Raw genomic sequence first — 25,400 nt, forward strand, 5'->3', positions numbered from 1 at the left:
TGAGCCTCTGCTTACTCTCTTGTAAAACAGAGTGATGCCCTCCCATGTCTATCAAGTCTCCTTGGTCGCAACAGAAACCAGCTTAAGCAAACACAAGGAAGTAAGAGGGGTGTAGTATGAGGACGTCAGGGTGCCCCACGGAAGTCCCAGGCAAGAATGCAGTCAAGTCTCAAGAATGGATTAGCCTTCTTTTTTTAATAATATTTATTTTTTATTGGTGTTCAATTTGCCAACATACAGAATAACACCCAGTGCTCATCCCATCAAGTGCCCCCCTCAGCGCCCATCACCCAGTCACCCCCTCCCCACTGCCCACCTCCCTTTCTACCACCACTAGTTCATTTCCCAGAGTTAGGAGTCTCATGGATTAGCCTTCTACATGACGTCACACACCACTAATTCAAATTTCGTCTTCAAAAATTCGCATGAATGGGTGATGGGCACTGAGGGGGCACTTGACGGGATGAGCACTGGGTGTTATTCTGTATGTTGGCAAATTGAACACCAATAAAAAATAAATTTATTATAAAAAGAAAAAAAAATTTGCATCTCTAAATTAGCTACCACCAAGTTGTGGGACTTGACCTATTGGCACACTATTTTAATTTCCAAAGCTCTGCATAAAACCATTTTGCACCTGACATGGACACATCTAGAATCCAGAGGCACCTGGCCCCGTTGGCATTTCTAGGGTGCACCAGCCACACGTGGGCTCTTTTATTCGCTAAATTTGAAAGCCTTGGTAATGCTAAAGGCTCAGCTCTGTAGTTTCACTTGGTTAGCTCGAGACTAATTACTCATTCAATGTCATTTATGTGTCATGAAGATCGCTTCCCAAATTACCAGTTTATTTAGACTTCACTAACAATTATTTCACAGAAGGTTTTTTTTTACCACTTTTCATTTGCATGTGTAGAACTCACAAGTCGAGAGCGAACTAAGAATGGATTTTTTTTTTAAATTAAAATTGAATTGGAATAAGGGGCACCTGGGTGGCTCAGTGGTTGAGCGTCTGTCTTCGGCTCAGGTTGTGATCCCGGGGTCCGGGCATCGAGTCCCACATCAGGCTCTTTGAAGGGAGCCTGCTTCTCCCTCTGCCTATGTCTCTGCCTCTCTCTCATGAATAAATAAATGAAATCTTTTAAAAAATTGAACTAGAATCACACTTTATTATACCTTGCCAGATCGCTCCTTCTGTGTTTAGCAGCCCCGTGCGAGAATTGAATGTTCTCCCTTTAAAAGCGGCTGGTGGCCTGCTGTGTTTATAATCCTCAAATCCCATGATTCAGTCCCACCTTCCAGCCTTGCTCCACACACTCCTGCTCACATTTGGTTTAGGTTTGACTTTTTTTTTTTTTTTTTTAACTTAAGAACAAGATTTATTACTAGTCAGAAGCCAGCAGGCCCCCACTTTAGGAAAAATAAATAAATGAATCCTAGTTTGCCAGAGGGAGTCATGCCCAAGTTCCACTGGGTCTTCTGAAAATGGTCACCCAGATGGGACACTGTTGCTTGCATTCATCTAGAAAGTGTCATGTTGTCCAAACGTTTCTATCTTTTGGCTCATGTACTTCCTGAAGTTACCCTATAAAATGTTTGGGGAAGAAAAGGAACAAGTCATTCATGCCTTTATATAATGCTTTTTTATTGAGAAAGGTATATATGCCAGAGACAGGGAGTTGCCTGGAACTGAGAAGCCGGTACAATCAGTGTCTGAGACAGACATGCCCTGTCCTCAGGTAGCTTAGAGGCTGGTGGGTCATTGAGCCCTACCACGAGTCCTGATGCCTTCTTTCACTTACGACTCATAGCAGATGGGGAGAAAGGTTTTTATGCACCTCATATTGTAGATGAGATAACCAAAACTCCCAGAGGTCAAGTGACCTAAGTGAAGTCACCCAGGCTGATCAGGGGGTGAACCACAGCTCAGGTCTGGGCTTCCTCAGCCCATGGCTTCCGATTCTGTCCTGGATTCCGGTCTAACAGTGTGACCTCATGTCAACTCAGATCAATTCAAGCTCTTTTCCAGTTTCCCACATGCCTGGGTTGGGCGTAGAAAGGTAACTGGTGCAACACCCAGCAGAGACTGAGCATCTCAACTTAGTAACGGGAAGGATTTCAGCTTTATGGAGGCTCAGAGAGGAGCAGAGAACATCTCCGTGAGACCGGCGGTATGGAGGAGCGGGCTGGGGGGCGCATCTGGGGTGGAAAGAGGACCGGGGGAGCTCAGAGAGGTGATCCAGGAATTCCCGAAGGTTGGCCCTGACTCAGTCAATTGCTAGGTTGGTTTGAAATGAGTCACTTGTGGCATGGGGGCGAACAGCCCCCGTCCCTCTCTAAGCTATCGGGAAGCAGGCACGCCAAATATTTCCTCCTGGGAAAACACTTCCTAATTACAACCCCTAGAATTTGCATGGCCTTCTAGAGTTTGTAAAGCATTCGCACACCAGTTACGTCATCTGCTGATTGTGGACCGCACAAAAAAAAGTGCTGAAGAGATCAGGGTTGGAGAAGACCTAGTCGAGTGCCTTATATATACTTTTTTCGAGTAAAATTCTTGGTCGAAATGCAATGTCACACAACAGTTCTAGTGTATAAAATTGATGAGATTGGAACTCATCATTGGGATGGGGGCAGGGTGGGGAAGGCACAGCCTTTGCTTTGACCCCCGTGTCTGGTTCCAAGGGGTCTCCCAGGAGCCTGCACGTCCCATCAAACGCAACAAGAAGTATTGTTGCAGTGAACACCCGTCCCATTTGGCTCGCCTCCTCTGAAAAAGGAAAGCTGTAGGCCCTGGAGGCCAAGGGAGGTGTCCAAGGCCACCCCCCAGCCAGTGCCCTCTCCACGGAACTCACCAGGGCTGGTTGCTCGGGCAGCCAAAGTCTGAAGACCTGCCTGGAGCTCGGTGTGCCCGCAGGTGTTTCGGAAAGGTGCCCCCTTGGTGAGTCAACTGTGCTACCATTGGTGGCATTGTTGAAAGTGCCCGCTCCCCAGGTGGGGCTCCTCTTTTCAGCCGGGCCACCCCGGGGACCCTGGAGCTAGCGGCAACACGGCGGTTGGGGACAAGTCCAGTCATTACTCGGCCCCCAACGCTCTCCCTGGGAACGCAAGAGAACAGCCTGTAGTCAATCAGGCTTTCAAAACCCTCACCCTGAACTAGCGAGAGGTTGCTATTGGCCGAATGTTTGTTTCCCCCAAATTTCTATTTTGGACATTTAACCCCCCAGTACGATGGCATTTGGGGGTGGGGACTTGGAGAGGTCACTAGGTCAGGGAAGTGGAGCCCTTATGAATGGGATTAGTGCCTTTATGAGACCAACCTGAGAGCAAGCCCCCTCCCCCGCCCCGCTCAGGCTCTGCCTCTCCCTCCCTCTCTCCCTCCCCCTTCCTTCCACCCCTCCCCCCCCCCCCCCCCCGTCTCTATCTCTGTCTCTCCCCATCATGTGAGGATACAGGACAGCCGTCCACAAACCAGGAAGAGTGTTCTCAGCTGAACTCAACCCTGCTGGCACCCTGACCTGGGACTTCCCAGCCTCCAGAACTGTGAGAACTAACTCTCCGCTGGTCAAGTACCCAGTCTGTGGCCTTCGGCGACAGCAGCCAGAGCTGACCGAGACCAGTCCATGACGGATGTACGGTATGTGTCTCTCAGCACAGTAATAATCGTAGCAACAATAACGACGGCAGCAGCAACAATAATAATACTTATTATATTGGCTCCCTATTTCCTGGGGGTCAAGTTCCAGCTCCTGGGTACAGCCTCGGGCCTGAGGGCCTGAGCCGGGGCCTCCTGTCTTGCTGTCCTCCTCCCCACCCCTTCGTCTAATCGAATATTCAAGCCGCTCTAAATGGCTCTCCGCTGCCCGAACCTGTCACGCGCTTTCACTTTTCTGTGCTCACTCACAATTCTGCTTTTAGTCATGATAACAAACGCATCCGCGGTGCTTACTCTATGCATATACATGCATAGATCTAGCGCTTACTATATGCAGCACGTTGGAGTCATTTAATCCTCCTCAATTCTATGAGGCAGATACTGTTATTAACCTCACATTAGACGTGAGAAAACTGAGGCACAGAGCAGCTAAGGTACTTGTCTAAGGTCACCAGGGCCGTGTATGAAGCCAGGCTTTCTGGTTCCTGAATCCTTGCTCTTCGACACTACAGTGTACTGTCCGTGGCTGGTGGATGTCTTGTCCTTGCAGTTTTCCTGAAAGGTTCCTCCTCCTCCTTTAAGACCTGGTCCAAATATCACCTCCACCGTGAAGCCCCCCCCCAACCCCCGTGGTGTTCCCCAGGAAAAGACGGGCCTCTCTTCTCTAGGACGGATAACAACGGTCTGCTCGCACGTGTTTTGCAGCACATCTCATACTGGGTGCTAACAGCCAGCTGGCGAGCCTGACTCCCGACCAAAGCGTGAGGCCCCTCAAGTTAGGGCAGATCTCAGATCTTCCTTATCTTGACACCCCTGAGCACTCGCGACATGTTTGATGAATCAGACATGGCTGCATGCACTTTCTCTCAATTTCTTTCAATAAATAACAAAATCACAAGGAAACGCCTTCGGCTCAGAAATTCTGGCACAGCCCCTTCAGGATCTTGCCGCAGTCCCTGACAACCATGACCTCTTCCTGGGTTCCCTTCCCTGCAGGAAGGCTGTTCGGCAACACTCCCAGGGGTCCACACTGACAATAAATACTGCCGTTGATTATCAAGTATGAGATCACCGTGTGTTACAGGTTGATATGAAACTATAATGCAAAGCATGATTTTTCCAACTCAAAATGCCTCTCCTGAAGAATAAGACAATCTTCCTTCCCTTTCTGAGGTGTATTGGGTAGGGAGGATGAGGGAAAGTGGATTACTGTTTGCATAGATAAGAGTCTAGATAGCAAGAGAGAGTAACAGGTGGATGTCTGGTCGATGTGGGGATGGGTAAAATGGTGGATGATGACTGGATGGACGATGGATGGATATACTGATGAACAGATGTGGCTGGCTGGCTGGAGAAGAAGACAGTACATGGATGGATGGATGTAGGTTTATGAGGACATGTGGAAAAAGGATGTCCGGGCAGGTGGAGGAGAAGTTGTATGGGAGGGTGATGGGATGAATAAGTGGTTGGATGAATGGATGGAGGGAAGGGAGGATGTGTGGGTGGGCAAGTGGATGGGGGGAAGGGAGGATGGGTAGATGTGCCAGCCCCCCCCCCCAGGAAAGATGGGGAGATAGGTGAGTAGCTGGGTGGAAGGATGTTTGGGAAGATGAATGAGCTTGGCTGGCTGGCTGGCTGAATGGGCGGATGGCCCCACGTGCCAGCCTGGGCCTGGAAGATGACACGTGGGTTGGGGAAGGGAAATAGCAGCCCCGTCCACGGCCGGTCATCTTCGGCTTGCCCTGAGCCGCCCCGACAAAAAGCCAACGGCCCCCCGAGCCGTGAGAACTCGGCTTCTGGTCCGGGGGAGGACGAATGCGCCCGCCCTGTCCGCCTGGAGAGGACCCCAGGCTCTCGGTCCCGCCTCCGCACGGTGAGCAAGGAGCACCCCTGGCGCCCTCCATCGCGGCCGCAGCACATCCAGGTGCGCCTGAAGCCCGGGGGAGGGTCGGGTCGGAGGCTGCGCCCCGCGCCGCGGGGGTCCGGGTTCGGGACCCAGGGAACCAGGGACCCAGGGAACCGTCGATGGTCCCGAGGCCGCCTCGCAGCGCGCGGGGAGGGGAGCCGGGGCGTCCGGGGGCGCAGGGCCTCCCCGGGGTCCCCCCCTCCCCGGGCTGCGGGTGTCCGCGGAGCGCGGGGCGGGGGCGGAAGGGCCGGGAGGCTGCTGCGTCTTTAAACCTCCGCCGGCTGCTTAGTCACAGCCCCTCGCTTGGGTGTGTCCTGCGCTCGCTCCCTCCTCCCTCTTAGGTCACTCTTTTCAGCCCTTGAATAAAAACTGCACCCAACTTCCCAGGCGCCCTCATTGCCCGGCCGGACCCCAGCCCCCCGACAGGCTCGGGCCGCCGCGCTCGCCCCGTGCTCCGCCGGCATCACCGCCCCCAGCCCAGCCCCGCGCACCGGACCCCGCACCCCGGACCCCCGGACCCCCGGACCCCGGCGCCCCGCGCTCGCGCCTCGCACCATGGACAAGTTGGGGTGGCACCTGGCCTGGGGACTGTGCCTCCTGCGGCTGAGCCTGGCGCAGATCGGTGAGTGCCTGCGGGGGGCCCGTGGATGCGGGCGCGGGGGGCGCGCGGGGGGCGCAGGGCGGGGGGCGCGGGGCTTGCGCTCAGCCCTTGGGGAGAGGCCGGCGGGCAGCACCAGCCTGGCTGGGAGGGAAAGAGAAGGAGCGGAGGAGAAAGTTGGCGGCGCGCGGTCTTGGCTGAGGTCGCCGTGGACCGACGGACGGACCCGCAGAGGGACGGACGCAGCACGAGGCAGAAAGTAACTGTCCTGCGTGCGCGCAACCGGTGTCCGCACCAACCGGCTCCCGCGCCCCAGGGCGCCCCAGGCGGGCGGGCCGGTAGCCAGGTGGCCCTGGAGCAGCTGGGGTGGCAGCCGGTGGTGGCCCCGAGCCTTCCAGAAAGGGGTGCCTGCGCCCTGCGGCTCCCCAGTGCGCCCGGGTTGCAAGGCTCTTACAGTTGGCTCCCGGCCCCGACTCTCCAGCGCTTGTGGGAACTTGAACCAGCTCTGCGAGGTTCTGGGTTTCCACGAGGTGCCAGCCCGGGGCAGGGAGCGCGAGGAGGAAAGGCGGGGACTGAGCCAGTCCTTGCACCCCCCCACCCCACCCCACCCCTGCCAATCAGTTAGGGGAAATCCAGGCAGTGATGTGGCTCCTATTCCCGGCCTGGCAGCCTCGCAGCAGGGAGGGGAGCCTGGGCGGCCGGGTCCTGTTAGGAACCCGGGAGCTCGCTCGGGCTGGCTATACCCTAACCAAACGGGGTCTGTATCTTCAGTGGCTTTGGAGTGGGGTGGCTGCGTGTGAGGTATTCTGGGGAGACTGAACTCCGGGTGTTTCTTTCCCTTTGTCTATATGTGGACAGATAATTACATGGCTGATTTGCTTATTGCTAGCAAAATTAATTTTTCTTTTAAGAAGCGCCAGCTGGGTCATTAAGACAGCTCAGCCTATGGCTTGATTCTACTCAGCAAGTATTCAGTAAACCCGGCTCTGGGGGTACCAGGAGAGTAAAGACAGTCTGACCTGGGTACTTTAGACTGGGCTCAGGTGGGGATCGAAGAGTTAGAGCCCTGAAACAGAAATAATAATAATAATGGTCCCAATAACGGAAGAAATGCCAGCGCCGGCCACCGTTGACTGCACATTTCCGTCGTGCCAGACACTGTGCTAAATCTTTACAAGCGTTGACCTTATTTTACCCCCACGGGGGCGCAGTGGGAAGGGTCCTGTCACTAGCCCTGTTTCCCAGGGGGGAGACAAACGGAGGCGCGGAGAGGTTAGGTAACTGGCCGGTTTTCACGCTGCTGGAAGGCCTGGTGCGCGTGTGCACCCAGGTCCGTGAGGCTCTGCTTAGTGGGACTGCGTTGGACTCCGTGTGTGGCACAGACGTGCTTGGAAAGAGTTCAGGGGTCGAGGCCTGAGGGGGGACCAGAGGCCACAGAGGAGGCTTCCAACGTGAACAGAGCTCCACTGAACTCTTGAAAGGCAAAAACATTTGGGATGGCCGAGAGGAGAAATTCTGGAGCGTGGGGGGCGCCCTGGGCCGGCCCGCCTGGGACCTCCGGGGAGGCCCATTGGCCAGTTACCTGCCGGTGATGCCTTCTGCTCGGTTTCTGAGGCTCCGGGTTCCTGACTCCTACCCGGTCTCCCTGATTCCAAATATCAAGGCCGGACCCCCCTGATATTTGACACTGTCCCCAGTCCTTGAGATTCTCCCAGACACCAGAGGCTCAGTCCTGCCCCGCGTTTTCATGGTCCTTTTGGACAGCATCATTTGGAGGAAGCGTGACAAAGTGCCAGTAGCAATAACTCCGGGGCCTTGGCTTTCGGGTGCTTGTAATGCTGTTTGGAAGGAACTGAGACTTGGAAGGGAGACGTGACTTAACAGCAGCTCGGCTGCGGGGAAGGAGGAAGAGGAGTGGGGTGGGGTGGGGGGAGGCAGTACTATCGCCCAGTCCCCCGTGGGGGTGGGGGTGAGGGGGAGGAGTCAGGAGGCCTCCAGAGGACAACAAGGAAACTCTGGAAGGGAGCACGGCTTTGGGGAGAAAGAAAGGCTTCCTCCTGCATATCGGAAAGTAAAAAGTAGAGAAATGGCCAACACTGGACCCAAAAAGTAAGTTGGAGAACGGACACTTTGAACGAGGTGTCATATGCAGGGGGAAGAAGGTGGCCCCGGGTAGAGGGCAGTGGATGAGCCCTCCTGACGTCTCGCCTCCTCCTGTCTGTGGACGACAGGTCGCTGCTTGGGAGGTGCGCCCCTGGTGTTGAGAAAGAGGGGTTCATCTGAGCGCCTCGGAGCTTGTGGGTGGCACGTTCCCTTCTGCTCCCTGTGAGCAGTAGAGACCCCCCTTCCTGGGCGTGAGGGCTGTGGCTGTGTTTTCCCGGGTGGAGAAGCAAGAAATGCATCACTGCCGAGGTTAGCATCAATTAAGTCCGTTGTTCCCCAGATACACATTGGACATCTTATTTCCTGCAGAGGCGCAGTGCCAAGTAGGTGTGTCTGAGGCTGGCAGCCAGTAGGAAGAGGTGCCACTTTCTTCCAAATTACCCCACGCAGGGGCAGCATGGGACTCATGAAATTCTTAAGTTATGACAGATCCCCTTCCATTCATTCGAGAACTATTTCTTGACTCATTGTCGTAGACTCAGCCATGGGGACTCCAAGGACCATTTAGAAAAACCCTTCTTTTTTCCCATGGAGGAAACAGAAAGAGGAGGAGGAGTGGCTTTTCCCTCTTGGAGACAGACTTAGGGCTGGACATTTCCAACCACAGGTCTCTGAAACACCCCTCTCATCAAGGACGGTAATGAGCACCCCCTCTGCCCCTGCAGTGGGCAAAACACTTGTTTCACACCTTAAATGCTACATTAAACATTCACAATATATATTTTTTTAAGATTTTATTTATTTATTTGAGAGAGAGCACGCTGCACACACACGAGCAGGGGAGGGGCAGCAGGAGAAGCAGGCTCCCTACTAAGCATCCCTCCCGGGCTCCATCCCAGGACCCCACGACCATGACTTGAGCCAAAGGCAGATGCTTAGCTGATTGAGCAAACCAGGCACCCCAACACTCACCACATTTTAATTTTTTTATGAATTTATTTTTTATCGGTGATCAATTTGCCAACATATAGAATAACACCCAGTGCTCATCCTGTCAAGTGCCCCCCTCGGTGCCCGTCACCCAGTCACCCCCACCCCCCGCCCTCCTCCCCTTCCACCACCCCTAGTTCGTTTCTCAGAGTTAGGAGTCTCCCATGTTCTGTCTCCCTTTCTGATATTTCTCACTCATTTTCTCTCCTTTCCCCTTTATTCCCTTTCACTATTTTTTATATTCCCCAAATGAATGGGACCATATAATGTTTGTCTTTCTCCGATTGACTTATTTCACTCAGCATAATATCCTCCAGTTCCATCCACGTCGAAGCAAATTCACCACATTTTTAAATTTTACTCTGCTATATCCAGTTTGAGTTCAGGATAGGAATAATGATGTCGGTTTCTCACCACAAAGCAAAGTTGCTTCTCGAAGCCTGACACTGCTACTGCAAAGAAGAGTTCCAGGTCCCAGGAAGTGGCGTTTCCTGAGCAGCGGCTCTGTGCTAGGCCCTCTGCCGAGCCGTTGGAGTAGGTTATTCCATATGAGCCTCACGACAGTCCTGGGCATGTTTGACACTTTCTTAACCCCATGTTCTAGACCAGAAAATTGAGGCTCAGGGAGGTGGCATGGCTTGCCCAAGGACACACAGCTAGCAAACGGCAGAGGTGGGGTTTCCCACTGTCTAACGTTGGAGTGTTAGACTCCAGTGCTTACGCGCCTTTGATTCAGTACTTTGGAAACTGTGTGTGTGTGTGTGTGTGTGTGTGTGTGATTCTCCTACCCTCCCTGTAACATGTGACCAGCTAATGTGAAGCCTGGTGTGAATGGCTTCTCCCCCGGCCCGCCCCATCTGCCCCCCCCCCCAAGCAGGATGTGGCCTCTTGGCTGCCCTACCCTGGACTGACTCTCCCCAGCTTGGCCACAGCTGTCAAGAGATGCCAACCTAGTTATTTGTTACTAAAATAAGTCAATTCCCTTATCAGAGTCCAGCTGCCCTTCTAGACATGCTCTCATTTGCAGGCTTGGAAAAAAAAGGGAGAGGCTGTTCCTTGTCTAAGAGACAAGTTAGGGCAATGCCTTCTGCCTGAAAATTAAGGAAGAGGCTCTGCAGAGGCCTTCACCCTAACCCCGCAAGCATTTTAGATGCACTGACCCAGAAAGGCCCTCGTCACATGCTCCGTGGAAGCCCTCAGTGTTTAGCAGATTGTATGTGGCCCAACGAAGGAAAGTCTCGAGGACCCAGGTGGCAGGCTGACACAGTTGCCTACAAAAGTCAAGGATTTTGAACTGAAAGCCAGTATGGAGCTCCGGGTGACATGCGGCTACCCAAGTGAGATTTCAGATCAGTCTATGGTATCCAGGCTAATGGTGTCAAACTAGGGTTCCCTGACAGCGTGGAGGTGGTGGGAGGTAAGCTGGCCTGCCCAGCAGTGGCTCCTGGCTGTAGCTGGGGCTGGGGCTGGGCTGTGTGGGGCTGGGGCTGGGGCTGGGGCTGGGGCTAGGGCTGGACTGGGGGTGGGGCTAGGCTGTGTGGGCTGGGGCTGGAGCTGGGCTGGGCTGTGTTGGGCTGGGGTGGGGTGTGTTGGGCTGAGGCTCGGGCTGGGGCTGGGGCTAGGCTGTGTGGGGCTGGGCCTGAGGCTGAGGCTGCTCTGGGCTGGGCTGTGTTGGGCTGGGGCTGGGCTGGGGCTAGGCTGTGTGGGCTGGGGCTGGAGCTGGGCTGGGGCTGGGGCTAGGCTGTGTGGGACTGGGCTAGGGCTGGGGCTAGGCTGTGTGGGGCTGGGCTGGGGCTGGGGCTAGGCTGTGTGGGGCTGGGGCTGGAGCTGGGCTGGGCTGTGTTGGGCTGGGGTTGGGGTGTGTTGGGCTGAGGCTCGGGCTGGGCTGGGGCTAGGCTGTGTGGGGCTGGGCCTGAGGCTGAGGCTGCTCTGGGCTGGGCTGTGTTGGGCTGGGGCTGGGCTGGGGCTAGGCTGTGTGGGGCTGGGCTGGGGCTGGGGCTAGGCTGTGTGGGGCTGGGGCTGGAGCTGGGCTGGGCTGTGTTGGGCTGGGGTGGGGTGTGTTGGGCTGAGGCTCGGGCTGGGGCTGGGGCTAGGCTGTGTGGGGCTGGGCCTGAGGCTGAGGCTGCTCTGGGATGGGCTGTGTTGGGCTGGGGCTGGGCTGGGGCTGGGCTGGGGCTAGGCTGTGTGGGCTGGGGCTGGAGCTGGGCTGGGGCTGGGGCTAGGCTGTGTGGGGCTGAGCTAGGGCTGGGGCTAGGCTGTGTGGGGCTGGGCTAGGGCTGGGGCTAGGCTGTGTGGGGCTGGGGCTGGAGCTGGGCTGGGCTGTGTTGGGCTGGGGTTGGGGCTGAGGCTGAGGTTGCTCTGGGCTGTGGCTGGGCTGAGCTGGACTGTGTTGGGCTGTGGCTGGGGTTGTTTTAGGCTGGGGCTGGGCTGTGTTGGGCTGGGACTGAGGCTGGGGCTGAGGCTGGGGCTGGGCTGTGTTGAGCTGGGACTGAGGCCGGGACTGAGGCTGGGGCTGAAGCCAGGGCCAGGCTGTGTTGGGCTGGGGCTGGGGCTGCCCTGGGCTGCCCTGGGCTGGGCTGTGTTGGGCTGGGACTGAGGCCGGGACTGAGGCTGGGGCTGGGGCTGGGCTGGGCTGGGGCTGGGGCTGAAGCTGAGGCTGGTCTGGGCTGGGCTGTGTTGGGCTGGGACTGGGGCTGGGGCTGGGGCTGGGGCTGGGGCTGAGGCTGTGTTGGGCTGAGGCTGGGCTGGAGCTGGTGCTAGGCTGTGTGGGGCTGGGGCTGGGCTGGGGATGAAGCCAGGGCTGGGGCTGAAGTGTGCTGGGCTGGGACTGAGGTCGGGGCTGAGGCCGGGGCTGAGGCCGTGTTGGGCCGGGGCCAGGGCCGCTCTGGACTGGGCCGGGGCTGAGACAGAGGCTGCAGTTGAGTCTCCCACCACCTCGGTTCGGCCAGCTCCACCCAGAGCCTGAAAAGGAAGCGGCTCTTGTGCAAGAGGGAGCCTAAGCAGGTGGCAGATGCTGTCAGACAAAGCATGGTCCTCAAAGGGGATCTTTTCTGCTTCAGAAAGAAATTCTGGGGGATTGCACGGCAAGAGGCCGATGACTCAATTTCCTTTGTGTCTCTGCTTGAATGGGAAGCACACGAGTGTTCTTGAGAACTAGCAGGGGGGCCGGTGCCTCCTACCTTAACTTCAAACCCTACCTCTTTACTCATGCGGCAAGTTGCAATTTTTCTTAAAAAGCATACCACCCCCCACCCCCACCCTCAGCGGGCCACCAAGGGTTTGGGAAGCCAGGGCCACCTGATAGAGTGTGGAAGGGGTGCTCCCTGGTTTGTGGTTGTGGACCTTGGCTGGGCACGGACAAAGTGGTCGTGCCTGCCAGGTTTCCCCGGAGAGTCCGGCTTTCAAATGTGCAAATGCTCTACCAATTGACGCACGGCATATATTTTGACTGAGCGTCTATATGTTTTTCTACCAGTAAATGTGTTTGGTTTCGTGTGATCAGGGGTCAGAAGCTTTGCAAGGCGCTTTGCATAAAGGAATTCACAGCTTTGCAGCTCCTTTGTCGGCCAGGTGTCCGATTCAAATGACGCTTGGCTGAGAAAACGTGGAGAAATACTGGGGAGAAATATTTACTATTCTTCTGCTCTCCACTTCGTGGTCACCCCGATATGGAAAGCACCAGGACAAGCTACGCATTGGAGTCCTGCTTGCTAGACGTGGGCCTACACGCACCGTGGGTGTGCTTGTGAGTGTGTGCACGCCTGAGCCCACGCATCTGCCCGTAGTGTGGGCATCTGCCGGTCGGGTGTCTTCTGTGGGCCCCCCGCTGTGCCGGGCACCACCGGGGAATCACAGGTGTGACACTGGCACCTGCAGCCAAGAACTTTGAACATGGTGCAGCTGCTGGGTGGCCTGGCTGTCGGAGACTGTGAGGCTAAGGGCGTTGGTGACACACGCAGCAAGGTGGGCGGGAGGAGGTGGCCATGGGGACAGGATGGCATTTGAATGTATGAAGAAGCAGAAGTGAAAAGGGGGATGTGTCCCTCTTGCCTGCCATCAGTTTACCCACTCTCGAGTACATGAGTTAACTAGCCCATACGGCCAACAAACATTGACGGGGGGCCCACTTGCCGCACTGGGGGGTTGGGCACTGGGGGGGGGGCTCATAAGAAGGCCACCTCCCTCGCCCCTGAGCAGCTAGCTCGCCCTGTCATGTGTGGCGTGTGGCTTCCTGGGTGCTGGCTGGCCGTGCTCTCTGGCTTCCACGTACCCGGTTCGGGTAGTGCCCTGCCCCTCCTCAAGGTGTGACAGCCAAAAAGGCCTCTGGACACTGCCAGAGGGACGGTGGTGCTGGCGAAGTCCCCTCACGTTGAGAATCTGGTGTCACACGATGGCAGCCATTCCAGTAAGCTCGCCTCTGACAGCGTGGTACCTGGTCCTCATAGGGCCCCTCGGGTAGGATAGGCCCCCCAGCCTCGTAGGGCTAAAATTAATTAGCCTCAAGGCTGTGCAGTAAAATCAGGCAGAGAGGCCTCTTTCACTTTGGGGGCCAAGGGGCGCTAATGACTTTCACTCCCCTCAAAGGGGGAAAACCCAAAGCCTGACCTGCCTTCTCTTATCTGGCTTCTGCAGCACTGCGGGAGCCCCAGGGATTATGTCACAATCATATTGTGTGTGCGTGTGTGTGGTCCCAGATCCCAGGGTTGGCCCTAGCTGCCAGGAACTGTTGAACTGAAATGAATATGCAGACTACAGAAATAGCTCCATCCTATATATGGAAGCGTGCTGGACACATGCATAAGACAGCACGTCTCTCTGTGCGATAGCAGTGGGGATGGCTGTTTTGCTCAGGGCAGGGGTGAGCAGGGCGCTTGCCTGGTCAGCTGCCCACCACAGGGCTCATGCTCGGTCTGCCCAAACAGGGAGATCACCCATCTGTTTGTGGTTTTGGTGGCTGCTTGCTGTGGCTGGGGACGTCTCTCTCAGAACAGGGTTACCAGCTTCTCAGGCCAAGAAGGGAGTGGAAGCCAGGCAGCATGATGACACCAACCCCTAAATTTAAGCTTCAAAATAAAACACTCCCTAGCAGCAGCCCACTTGGAGATTATTTTGGAGATGCTGATCTGAGGTTGGACTCCTTAAACACCCCTCTGCCCGCCTCCCCCCCCCCCAACTGCCTCCATGCCTGCTTCTGGAAGGTGGTGGCACCCAGGAGAGAAGCAGAAGAGCTTCACAGAAGAGTGTCACCTTCTCTGTGGGTCTCCTGCAGCTCAGGAAGGGGCAAGGCTCCAGGGAAGCCTGCTGTCTGGTGGCGAGCCACACCGGCAACAGCAAACCATGCCTCCTCTCTGTAGAGCTTGCTGAGTCTGGAGTTGCCCACACCTGGGGCAGGTCCTGCCTACCCTACCCAGGGATCACCTGCCCAGTGACGCTCGGACGCCGGGAGTCAAACGAGGAAGGAAGGGACGGGTGTTGTGGGGGGAAAGAACATCTCGAAGCCAGATCTTTCTGAGTTTGATGTGCCCTGGCTGCGTGGGTGTGTCCACCCAAGTCGGCAAGTGGCCCTCGTGAGTGCAAGTGTGGGCATAGATAGGTCCTAGGTGGGTGGGGAGGGCTGAGTCACCGAGGAGGTGATTTGCAAAACCCAGGCCCCAAAAATCTTCCTCAAGTCCCCAGCTTTTGAGAGTAAAGGTTAATTGCAAAACTCCAGCGGGGAGAGATTATTCACATTTGCGATGGTGTCACTGCAAGTCTCCTCTGAAGGTGCCTGTAAGTTCATCTTTCTTCCCCACAACCTTTCTGGACAGAGAGAGCTCTTGTACCTTTTGCACTTGTTTCTTTGTAGTTAGGTGTATATTTTTGAGATAACAATCACCACAATTAGTAACAATAGTAAATACTCATGGAACGTTAACCAGGTGCCAGGACAGGCACCATTCTATGTCCTTTATACCGACTTGTTGAACTCATACACCAACCTTATGAAGTAGTGGGGTTATCATCCCTCTTTTAAATATGAGAAAACTGAGCCATGGGGAATTTGAGTAACTTGTCCAAGGCCACAGAGCTGCTAAGTGATGGAGCTGGGATTTCAACCGAAGTGATGTGGCTACTGGGAAGCTCTTAGTTACTTCATTCCTGTGCTTCTCGTACGCCAAGATGTCAGGGCCCCCAGAAACCCGAATGGGGATATCTGGTAGTATTGTGGTTGTTTTCATAAACTCCACTTGGGAATCAGGTGTGGGTTGGGTCATAACATCCACAGAGCTAGTCTTACCCTCCCTTTTTACACGTGATGTCAGAGGAAGGGCTGGAATTGCAAGCATGAAGGGGAAAGAAGTTGTCATGGAAGCTTCTCCCCATTCATACCCTGAGTGGCTCATTCATTCCAATTCCTGGATGGAAGTTCTGCTCTTGTCCATATGATGGGAAGCTGGGGAAGAGGTAGGATTGGAAAGGATGGTGGGTTGAGTTGTTTGTTCATTATCACTTCATTACTTGTCCCCTGGAGGAGAGGTGGAAGTTGCTGATTAGTGTTTCTCCACCATCTAGGACTTTGGCTCATGAATGGCCAAAGCTAGAAAAGGGGTGTTAAATAGCAGGTTTGCCCTCAGTGCAAGGGTCTTTGGCCCCAGGGCCTTCTCTCCACCAGCTAGAATTGATGAGGGAAGGAGGGAACTGAGGAAGGAGGCCATCAGAAATCAGGCTACACTCACCCTGACACAAGGAACTGAGCAAATACTAGCAGTGGGCCCTTCTTCACAGCCCTTGCCTAAACCTAAGGGTGGCCTGGCTTCTGTGTGGCCCAGCAGGTGACCTGTGCATTGGGGGAGGTAGGGGAGATGGGCAGGACAAGCCCCCCAAGAAAGGTGGAGTCAGAGCCACCTGAGGACACCTGACACTCGTCTGTGTGTGTTTGGCCTGGGCTCAGAGACTCATCACAGATTCATTACCCATTTGAATTTCCCTTGAGCAGGTCTGCAGTACCTTCTAGGACCCACACCCCAGCCTCTTTTACTACTTCCTCTCTCACTTGAGCAGGTCTGCAGTACCTTCTAGGACCCACACCCCAGCCTCTTTTACTACTTCCTCTCACTTGAGCAGGTCTACAGTACCTTCTAGGACCCACACCCCAGCCTCTTTTACTACTTCCTCTCTCAAAGAGAATCTGCAGAGGTGTTAGAGTGATGGCAGTAAAGCCTTGCAGGTGTTTATCATTATGCAAATTGAGATGTCAAGGAGAAATGAACAATGCCATGCAACCAATACCTGGTCTCCTGGCTCGGGCCTAGAAGGTGGTTTCTGCCCAGGCCCCTGGCCCCAGTCTTCACGCACTCCAGAAATATTAAATGAAGATCTCCGACCTGCCAGTCACAAATGCTGGCATTACTGAGTGCATGCGGCCCAGGAAGCAGAGTCTAGCAGAGCTGTGCACCGTCTTACAGACTGCAGGAGACCAGCTGATGTCACTGAGCCAGCCCCAGCCCACCGGTTTATTGCATGGTCACATTTTTCATCAGAAAAGGGAAGACAGGGGTTCAGGTTCCTACAAGAGTGCTGGTCACGCAGAGGTGGACCAGACTTTGGGGAGGGAAGTGATGCTGCCAGAGAAATCTTTTGCCCTGAGGTTCATCTTTGCTGTGGATCTTCTGTGGTAGCACAAGGTGTCTTCCCAACGTCAGCCTTCGAGGTCAGGCACATCCCTCTGGTCTTACCAGAGAGACTTTTACTCTCCTCTATTGTCTTCTTTCTTTCTTTTAAAGAATTTATTTATTTATTTATTTATTTATTTATTTATTTATTTATGAGAGAGAGAGAGCGTGCAAGCGAGTACAAGCAGGGAGAAGGGCAGAGGGAGAGGGAGAAGCAGGCTCCACACTGAGCAGGGAACCCAGTGCAGGGCTCGATCCCAGGACCTTGAGATTATGACCTGAGCTGAAGGCAGATGCTTAACCAACTAAGCCACCCAGGTGCTTAGTTGCAAGCATTGCCTTGCTTCTCCTTGATAATTCATAAAAACCCTACATGTATACCTCCATCTAATAGAATGAAGTTTAAGGGATGCCTCTGAGCCGTGTGTGGCCATCTGTTCTCTTTCACTGGTGAGCATATAAGCTCCTTAGGGGAGAACTCATGCTTTATGTACATCATATGTATTTTTGTCTCATGGTAGCCCCCAGTCATCAGTTCCCCCATTATAGTAGATGCTCAGTAAACATCAGATGACTGAATGAATGGATGAAATTTCTAGATTTGGCAAAGCAACCTTTATCATTTAGCTTTTGTGATTTTTATAGGTTCTGGCTAATTTTTTTCATCCTTTTTTTTCTTTCTGGTCTATAAAAACCTTTTAATTTTATTTTTTTTCCAGTGTCTCTTTTAGTGAGCCTCAAACTTCCTTAAAAGTGCTTTTCTCTGCATTCTCCTTAATTGGAGTGTATCTCTCCTGAAGTTTGACATGTCAGGCAAGGTAGGGGGTTGTTCAGAGCTCATTAGGTTTTGTCCAGTAGAACAGGGATCTTGGTTTCCTATAAGCCTGTCTGCCTCTATGCCCCAGCAATTCCTTCCAAATCTGGCCTCCTGTGTGTATATATATATATATCAACAAAAACAAAAAAACCCAAGCCTCAAAATCATATACTCAATGACACTTATAGAAAAGATGTTGGCTTTTGGTCACTCTGTGAAAATAAAAAAAGAGGAAGTTGTTTCTTTCAATGGTTTAAAACCTTCTATTCCAAAGACCACTTGTGCCAAATCAGAGGGTTTGCGTGGTACACCGGGAATGCGGAGGTTTGGCTTTGGAGGAGGGCTGTGTAGAAGGAGTAAGGGCTGTGAGAAGAGCCAGACCTGAGGTTTGATTCCCCTCTCTACCACCTCAGAGTGGTGTGAGCTCAGGCCGTGCACATGTTAAATGTCTAGAACAATGTTTAGCATGTGGTGTCTAGCACTCAGTGTCTACACTTAGAGGTGCCTCAAGAATAGAAATTGACTATTATTATATTTTAGTTTGCTGAACAAATCATTTCACCCCTGTTTACCTCCGATTTTCCATGTATAAAATGAGAGGGCTGGATTCCAGTTGATCTGTAAAATCCTTTCTAGGCCTCACGTTCTATGAATCTACCACTCTGTGGGCCACGAACACCTAAGCCTCATAAAACTTAATGGAAAGAATAACAGGACTACAATGCAGTGCGAAAAAAAAAAGTGATGCATGGTTTGTATTAAATGTCAGAAGTGAATTATTAATCCATGCCAGAAACAAATCTATTGACCCAGTTCTACTCTAAACCCCACTGGGCAAGCACGACTCTTAGGAACAAGGTGCTTTGTTCAGAGGACTCAGCTGAATCCTCTCGACCGCCTGGGAATGGGCAGACGAGGAAGCTTGGGCCAGAGAAGTGCAGTACACGTCTCAGTCACACAGCTAGAACCACAGAAAGCAAGTCCTGGGGTTACCTGCAGGATCTGAATGCGATACTCTTTTCCTTTAAACTGTGCTTTAAAAAACATCGCTTCAAGTGATCAGAAAAGCCAAGAGGGGGAAAGATAATGTCCTCTACTCTCAAAGCTGATGAGCAACTTAGATTCCTCAGCTTCCGTTAAGGGGATGCTGCAGCATGTTGACGCAAACCAAAACCACATCATTCAGCCAAAGAGGTGCGTAGAGGGTGAGCTATAGAATCCTACGGAAAACAACTAGGGTGGCCATGAGAATCTAAAAAAAAAAAAAAAAAAAAAAAAGAGCAAACAAAACAAATATTTAATATTATGTATGTGTGTACACATGCACACACGTACCAATGCATTGGCCAACGCAGCCCTTTGAGATGGCGAATTGCTGCTTCTGCTCAGAGCCTTCCAGATTCCTGCTAAGATATTTAGTTCTTTTTAATAAACCCAGAGAAGGAAAAGGAAAGAAGGAAGGAAGGAAGAAAGAAAGGAAGAGAGAGAAAAATAGAAAGAGAAAAAGAAAAAAAAAAGGAAGTCCTAAAGATGGCACTACTTAGGAGTTTGCCAAAGCGGGTCAGGGACTAAATGCCCTGTCAGGGTTCTGACCTCCTGTCAGTCACTGAAAGTCCTTACTGAGGTCCCATCCAGCCTGGGTGTGCCCTTTTAGTATCCGCCAACCAGAAACCAAAGTAAAATACCAGCTGGGTTCTGTTCTTTGTCATATGCCATGCCCTCAGTTATCGCTTGGTCATCTCCAGCCGGTCCCGCAGACACAGCATCTAGGAGAAGTGACGGGAGAAGTGACAGCCGCATGCAGCCAGTGGAGCTTTGGTGTTTCTCCCCCTTAGTCCCAGGAGGATGGTGGGCAAGATTCGCCCTTTACAGTTTGCCTCTTTGCCCAACTAGGAGATGGTGATGAACTCACTAATTCAATTCACTGAAGAGTGTAGTGTGACCGGCACCGTGGAAAGGATTGAGGGGAGTGGAAGATCTAGTTCCTGTCCCCAGAAAGCTGACGGTTTGGTGGGAGAAAAGTCAAACAGGTGAAGGAGCCCTACGAGATGATGGGCCATCAAGGGCCGGAAGACGAGGGAAAGTGGGCACGGGCGGTGATTGTGCAGGCTTCGTGCAAGGAGTGGGACTTGAGCGTGAGGTGGATGAGCAGGGCAGAGAAGAGGGTGACCCATGGGGGTGCAGAGCTTGAGCTGAGAAGGTTCAAGTGGGGGGAGTTACGTATGGCCTGTGGGGCGCCAGGGAGGGTGCAGCCTGCCTGGACGGGAGGCCAAGCTGAAGAACAGTGAGGGATGACGCTGGGCAGGTTCCAGGTGATCATGTGTCAGTGGCACCGCCTGCAAGATCCAGTTCTTGTGCCCCAGAGAAGTTCCCACGACACCGTATTTGGAGGCTGCTGGGCAGGGTTCAGCAGTGGGGCAGCGCCAGCACCACTTGGGTTGCCACTGGGGCCGCTCTGGCTGGGGTGGAGACTGGCAGCTTGAGATGATCCCAGACAAGCCCTGCAGCCCTGATGGCAAATAGGTGTCAGCCCACGTACCACTTCCCATCGATTACCAGAGGCTGCCTGGAGGGCTGTGCCGAGAGCCAGACCTTGGCTGGCCGCAGAGGGTGCCGTGCGTGGTCTGTTCGTGATGTCTGTCTCGGGCAGGGGACCGCGGAAGCCCCCCATCTCACTGGGATGGCTCCAGTGGAGCAGCAGGCTTTTCGAGTTTTCCTTTCCGATAGCTGCCTGCAAACTGGGACGTTGGCCACTCAAATCCAGTGAGCAAGACATTCTGTGTAGACTCCACCTCCTTCCAGAACAGTATAAATCCAGACTCTTACCCAGAGGAGTTTGGTTGCTTGAGCCTTCTCTTAGGATTCATTTGCACTGTTTTCCCGTCACCCCAAGAGAGGCTGGATGCTGGGAGCCAGGAATCTCCTCTGTTTGAACCAGAGCCAGGCTCCTTGGCACAAGGCCCCTTCTCCGCATCAGCTTCTCCATCTGCAAACTGAGAAGACAAAAATGATGCCTCACCCATGGGGGTGATAGGAGGAATAACTAGCTAATGTGAGTAAAGCCTTTGAAGATGAAAGGGTTGTATGTGCGCCTTAATTACAACTTTTATCAGCCCTGGAGCCTCTGCATTCTCAGCTGCCACTCGGGGCTCTCCTGTGCCTCCCAAGTGCAAACAGCAGCAGCATTCCACAGCCTGGCCCCGCTGGGTCCAGCTTGTCGCATCCAAGTCCAGTAGGCTGGATTCTGAGCTCAGGCTGGCAAGCCCATCCTGGGACGCTCCTCATCCCCAAGAGAAAAAACAAGCTCCCTACCTTGGCAGCTAAGATGATATAGAGCCAAGGTATAAACAAAAGGCTCCACCAAGTGTCTACTAGAAATAGCCCCCAGGTGAGATTAGGACACTCTGCTCTAATTCCCACCGTGTCAAAGCCTAATTGTGTGACCTTGGGCTACTGGCTTTATCTGTCTAATGCTTCGATACACTGTGTGAACCACCTGGGGATAATAATCCCTCTGCCTCCCCTGGACCTCTCCACCTCTGCCTGCTGGTGTGAAAGTGTTTTGTGCTGGTAGGCAGAAGCACGTGATGTGGAACTACAAGGTCCTATTATTACCGGAGGTAACTTTCGCCTTTATCTCTGTCTCCCGTTGCTGGTTGACCCCAATCATTGAAATTGTATTCTTCGGAATGTTCACCAATCTGTTCGGAGCTGCCGTCCCCTCCTGGGCTGCGCTTTTATCTAGGAAGACCTGGTATGTGCTCAGGCTGCTTGGCTGTGTCATTTCCTGAGGCGTGCAGGTGCAGTCGGGCTGGCAGGGGACTGGGGTGCCCTGGCGAGCTGAATCACAATGCCCTCGCTAAGGTAACTCGGTACAAACACCGGAGGCAGGGCTTGGGGGGTGGGGGGCGGTTAGATGCTTTGCTAGGGCTGAGAAAGTGCCGGCTGGCCTGGATCCACCAAAGTATGGATCCAAGGAGGGAGAAGGGGAGAGAGGCAGGGAGGACCCTAAATGGGAAGTTATCATGGGCTGGTGACTAAAGGCCAAAGATGATGGGGTGTCAGAATGGGAAGGGATGCTACAAATTCTGTTTATCGGACAGAGGAGGGAAAAGCATCTCAAAGCCCGCTAGTGACTCCGGCCCCAGGTCACATAACTCATTAGAATCAAAACGCTGGTCTTCTGATTCTCAGTCCAATGCTCTTTCCATTTCATGCTTTGAGTCGATAGAGGGAAGGCACTGAGCAAGACGAGGCTGGCGAGAAGACTGGGGTGACCAGGAGAGGAAGCTAAAAGGGTACCGGGTTTTGTGGCACAACGGGGAATGGCTTACACACTGCCGGAGCCTTTATTGTTTTTTTTTTGTTTGTTTGTTTGTTTTTTTTTTTGTTTTTTTTTTCGGAGCCTTTATTGTACTTGGACCTGGTTTCCTGTGCCATACCTGTTTATCCGTATTTGGTGTTCACCTGAGATCCCTTTCGACTTAATGAACGTTTAGAAACCAGAGAGCCCGGTGCAACCCGGCCTGGCATTTGCCCAGCCTCTCTGAGCAGTTCTGTGAGCTGAGTCAATAATCAGTGGTTTTTCAAATGATTCATTGGTTCATACAACATGTGTTTATTGAACAATATTATGGACCTAGTGTTGGGCCAGGCACTGGGGATACACTGTCAAGCAAGAGAGACACCGTTTCTACTCTCATGGAACTTCCAGTCTATCTTGGAAGACAGAGAGTAAACAATTCTAGTGGTAAATGCTGAGATGGAGAAGCGCAGGGTCTCCGGGAGCATGTACCGGGGAGACCTCATCTATCTGGAGCATCAGGGGAGCCCGGTAGGATGAAGAGCAGCAACTAGGTTTATAGGATGTCCCCAGGTCCTTGGGGGCCCTAGTTGTTGAACTTTTCAACCTTAACAGTGCTCAGGACCAAGAAACTGCCTGGTGGGTGAGGTCAAAGCCCCTTCAGCAACTCGAGCCAAAGCACCTCCTCTTCCGGCTGTGTCACACTTGGCTCACTGAGTACAAGAGCAAGAAAAGAAAGTTCTAGTCTTCAAAATTCTGAAAGCAACTGGTTTATCACATCTGCCCTGAAACAGACAGTGGATGAATAGAGAACCATGCATGGCATACTCCAAGCTGAGCGAGGCTTATATTTATTTGTTTGTTTGTTTTTACTGAATGAGACGTGTAGAAGTTTGTGTTGGGGGGAGCAAGGGAACCCAAATTCTGGGAAACAGAAAGTGTCATATGATGTCAGAGTTATTTTAAGCCATGGGAAAAAGTTCATAATTGACTTAGGAATCTTGAAAGTTGAGCCTGGGTTTGGGGTCAGAGCTCATTGGTTTTGGTAGAATTTCTCGTTTTTGTTTTTGTTTGTTTGTTGTTGTTGTTTTTTGAGCACTTTGTAGATTGGAGCTTGGGCTTGGGGTTCGATCAGTGGGTGTGTAGGGAGTGATTTGCAGGATGACTTCCAGCAGTCGGGCAGGTGTTTCTATCGGACCCCTGGGATTCCGATGTCTAACCATCTGGCTACAAGGGCCTCACTTCTTTATCTCCTTTGTCGCTGGTAACTACCCGAAGCTGTTTCTTGGTAAGCCCACGTCAGTGCGTGCCACCCGAATAGCTCTGTAAGTGACAGAAACCGTCATAAAAGGCTGTTTCCCAAACAAGAAGTATGGAGGTTGGAATACCAGGAACTCAATGATGTTATCAAAGATCCAGTTTTCTTCTAATTTTCCACTCCACCGCGCCCATCGGCTTCCTACAGGTCAGCCCTCTTCGTAGTTTGAAACTGACTTCCAGAGTTTTAAGCATCCTATAAAAAAATAACAATATCCAGCAGCAGGAGGAGGAATGCTTATTCACAAATGTCTCTTCTAGAAAATTGGAGGGGTGGCTTTTCCAGAAGTCCTTAATTGACTTTCCTTTCCTTTTCATTGAAGTTTGGGGTCACATCCCACGAAATGCTCACGCAGAGCCAGTTGTTGGCTAGGAGAACTCTGACCACAGTGCTTGACTTAGACCAGCCATGATTCACCCGTTGGAGCTGGGAGTTGGGACCTCACACCCCCTGAAGCACAACTTCAGGATTTTGAACAAAATCAAGAGTCAATTAGGAGAACTTTGTTGCATTAATAACAATGTCTACTACAATGAGTAAGGCCCCGGAGGGTGTCCACCCACCCGGTCGAGTTGTGGTTTGAGACTCTATATAGAGTAAAGAAAAAAAGCAAAGCTAAGTTCTTGTGTTCCTAAGGCACACCCTCAGCCGTTTCGTGAGAAGACACACCTCATGGGTAGAGTTCACATGGGGGACACTGCATTTTTAGACTTCGATGGTCTGTGGCTTGCATTCAATCATAACAGCTGGAACTTTGTCCTTTTCTCTCTCCCCCAAAAAGCATATCGGGGAATAACCTTAAAAATTTTATACAAGAAATAATCAGTTGTTTGCATACTTGAGCGCTCTATTATTAGAGACTCATTAGCAACCCATCTCAGCACCGCTGGAGCTACACCAGGCGTGAGGACCACTAATCTGTAGTGATCCTTTTTAAAAGCATGACTATGACCCTGAATGAGTATCTCTTCCTGTAAATTATGAGATGACCACCCTCAAGGGAGATGGCTAGCTTCCCTTTTCTATAACTGCACTCCTAGAGTGTTTTAATGTGTGCGAAGTGTTTTAGGCTCCATTATATCATCCAGCCCTCACATTAACTCACGGTTAGCGTCATTATCCTCCTGTATACGAGACGAGTTTAATGACTTTCTCAAGGTCATATAGCTAATTAATGCAGATTTCAGGATTTGAACCCTAGTTTTCCACTCCCAGAGCTGATGTCCATCTCACCACAGTGTGTTGGCTTCCAGTGGACCCGACTTCCTTTCAAGGAGTCCAAAACTATTGAGTTTTATATTAATAATTGCTCTTTCACGAGCAGAAAAATGCCTTCCTGGTAGCTTCTTTGAGTCTGAAGTTCAAGGGTCTAACATCTTAACATTCTAATAAGCCCAAAGATGAACAGGAGGGTTTCCTGGGATGCAGCTAGCTCATGCATCTAGTGGTATGGAGTGTGTGTGTGTGGGGGAACTTTGGGATTTTGTTTACTATTTGTTTTCCATTCTTTTTTTTTTTTTCACCTAAATATCATTGAAAGACTTATGATGACTGCATCAAGGGAAGAGAAGCCCAAAGGGTGTTTAATGTGAACCTCAAGGATATGGTCCTTTCTTACACGGGAAAGGACCACTTGTTTTTGGTGTCTGATGGTGAAAGAGCCAGAGGAAATGGATTTTATGAAAAAAAATCATTTTTATAAAATCAAACCTGGTGATTTTACGGTTTATTCTGAGGGTGAATTTCCTGACAGTGAGGCTTGCTGAGCCTGAGACTGGCTGCCTCGTTCCCAATCTACTCCAGTTCTCAGCTGAAATGGCATTTGCTTGGAGAGGCATCCCTTGGGGCCAGCAAAGGTCTTGCGGAAGAAAGGTTTCCCTTTGGAATAACCTCTCAGCACCCTTCACTTCTGTTATGACATCTATTGTGTCCGGTCATTGACTTGTTTAATGTCTGTCTTCTCCTCTGGGCCATAGCCTCCCTTGGGACAGTGAGTGGCCTTGCCTCCCTTGCTCGGTGCCCTGGTCCAAGTGCCCAGCACATGGGGCCTGAATAAAA

General features: G+C 52.4%; 1 protein-coding gene across 4 annotated transcripts in view; it reads left to right on the forward strand.

Moving 5' to 3' along the window:
* Positions 1–5,313: 5,313 nt before the first annotated feature.
* CD44 (CD44 molecule (IN blood group)) overlaps positions 5,314–25,400 on the forward strand; it is a 91,545-nt gene continuing 71,458 nt past the window's right edge. For all 4 annotated transcript variants that reach the window (XM_072791112.1, XM_072791113.1, XM_072791114.1 and 1 more), the window contains exons 1-2: positions 5,314–5,579; positions 5,949–6,183. In XM_072791112.1, the coding sequence (XP_072647213.1) occupies positions 5,334–5,579; positions 5,949–6,183 (481 nt within the window). In that variant the 5' untranslated portion in view covers positions 5,314–5,333. The remainder of the gene's footprint in view (positions 5,580–5,948; positions 6,184–25,400) is intronic.

The sequence above is a fragment of the Canis lupus genome, chromosome 21 (genome assembly GCF_048164855.1).
Source record: "Canis lupus baileyi chromosome 21, mCanLup2.hap1, whole genome shotgun sequence".
In the NCBI taxonomy this organism is placed as follows: domain Eukaryota; kingdom Metazoa; phylum Chordata; class Mammalia; order Carnivora; family Canidae; genus Canis; species Canis lupus.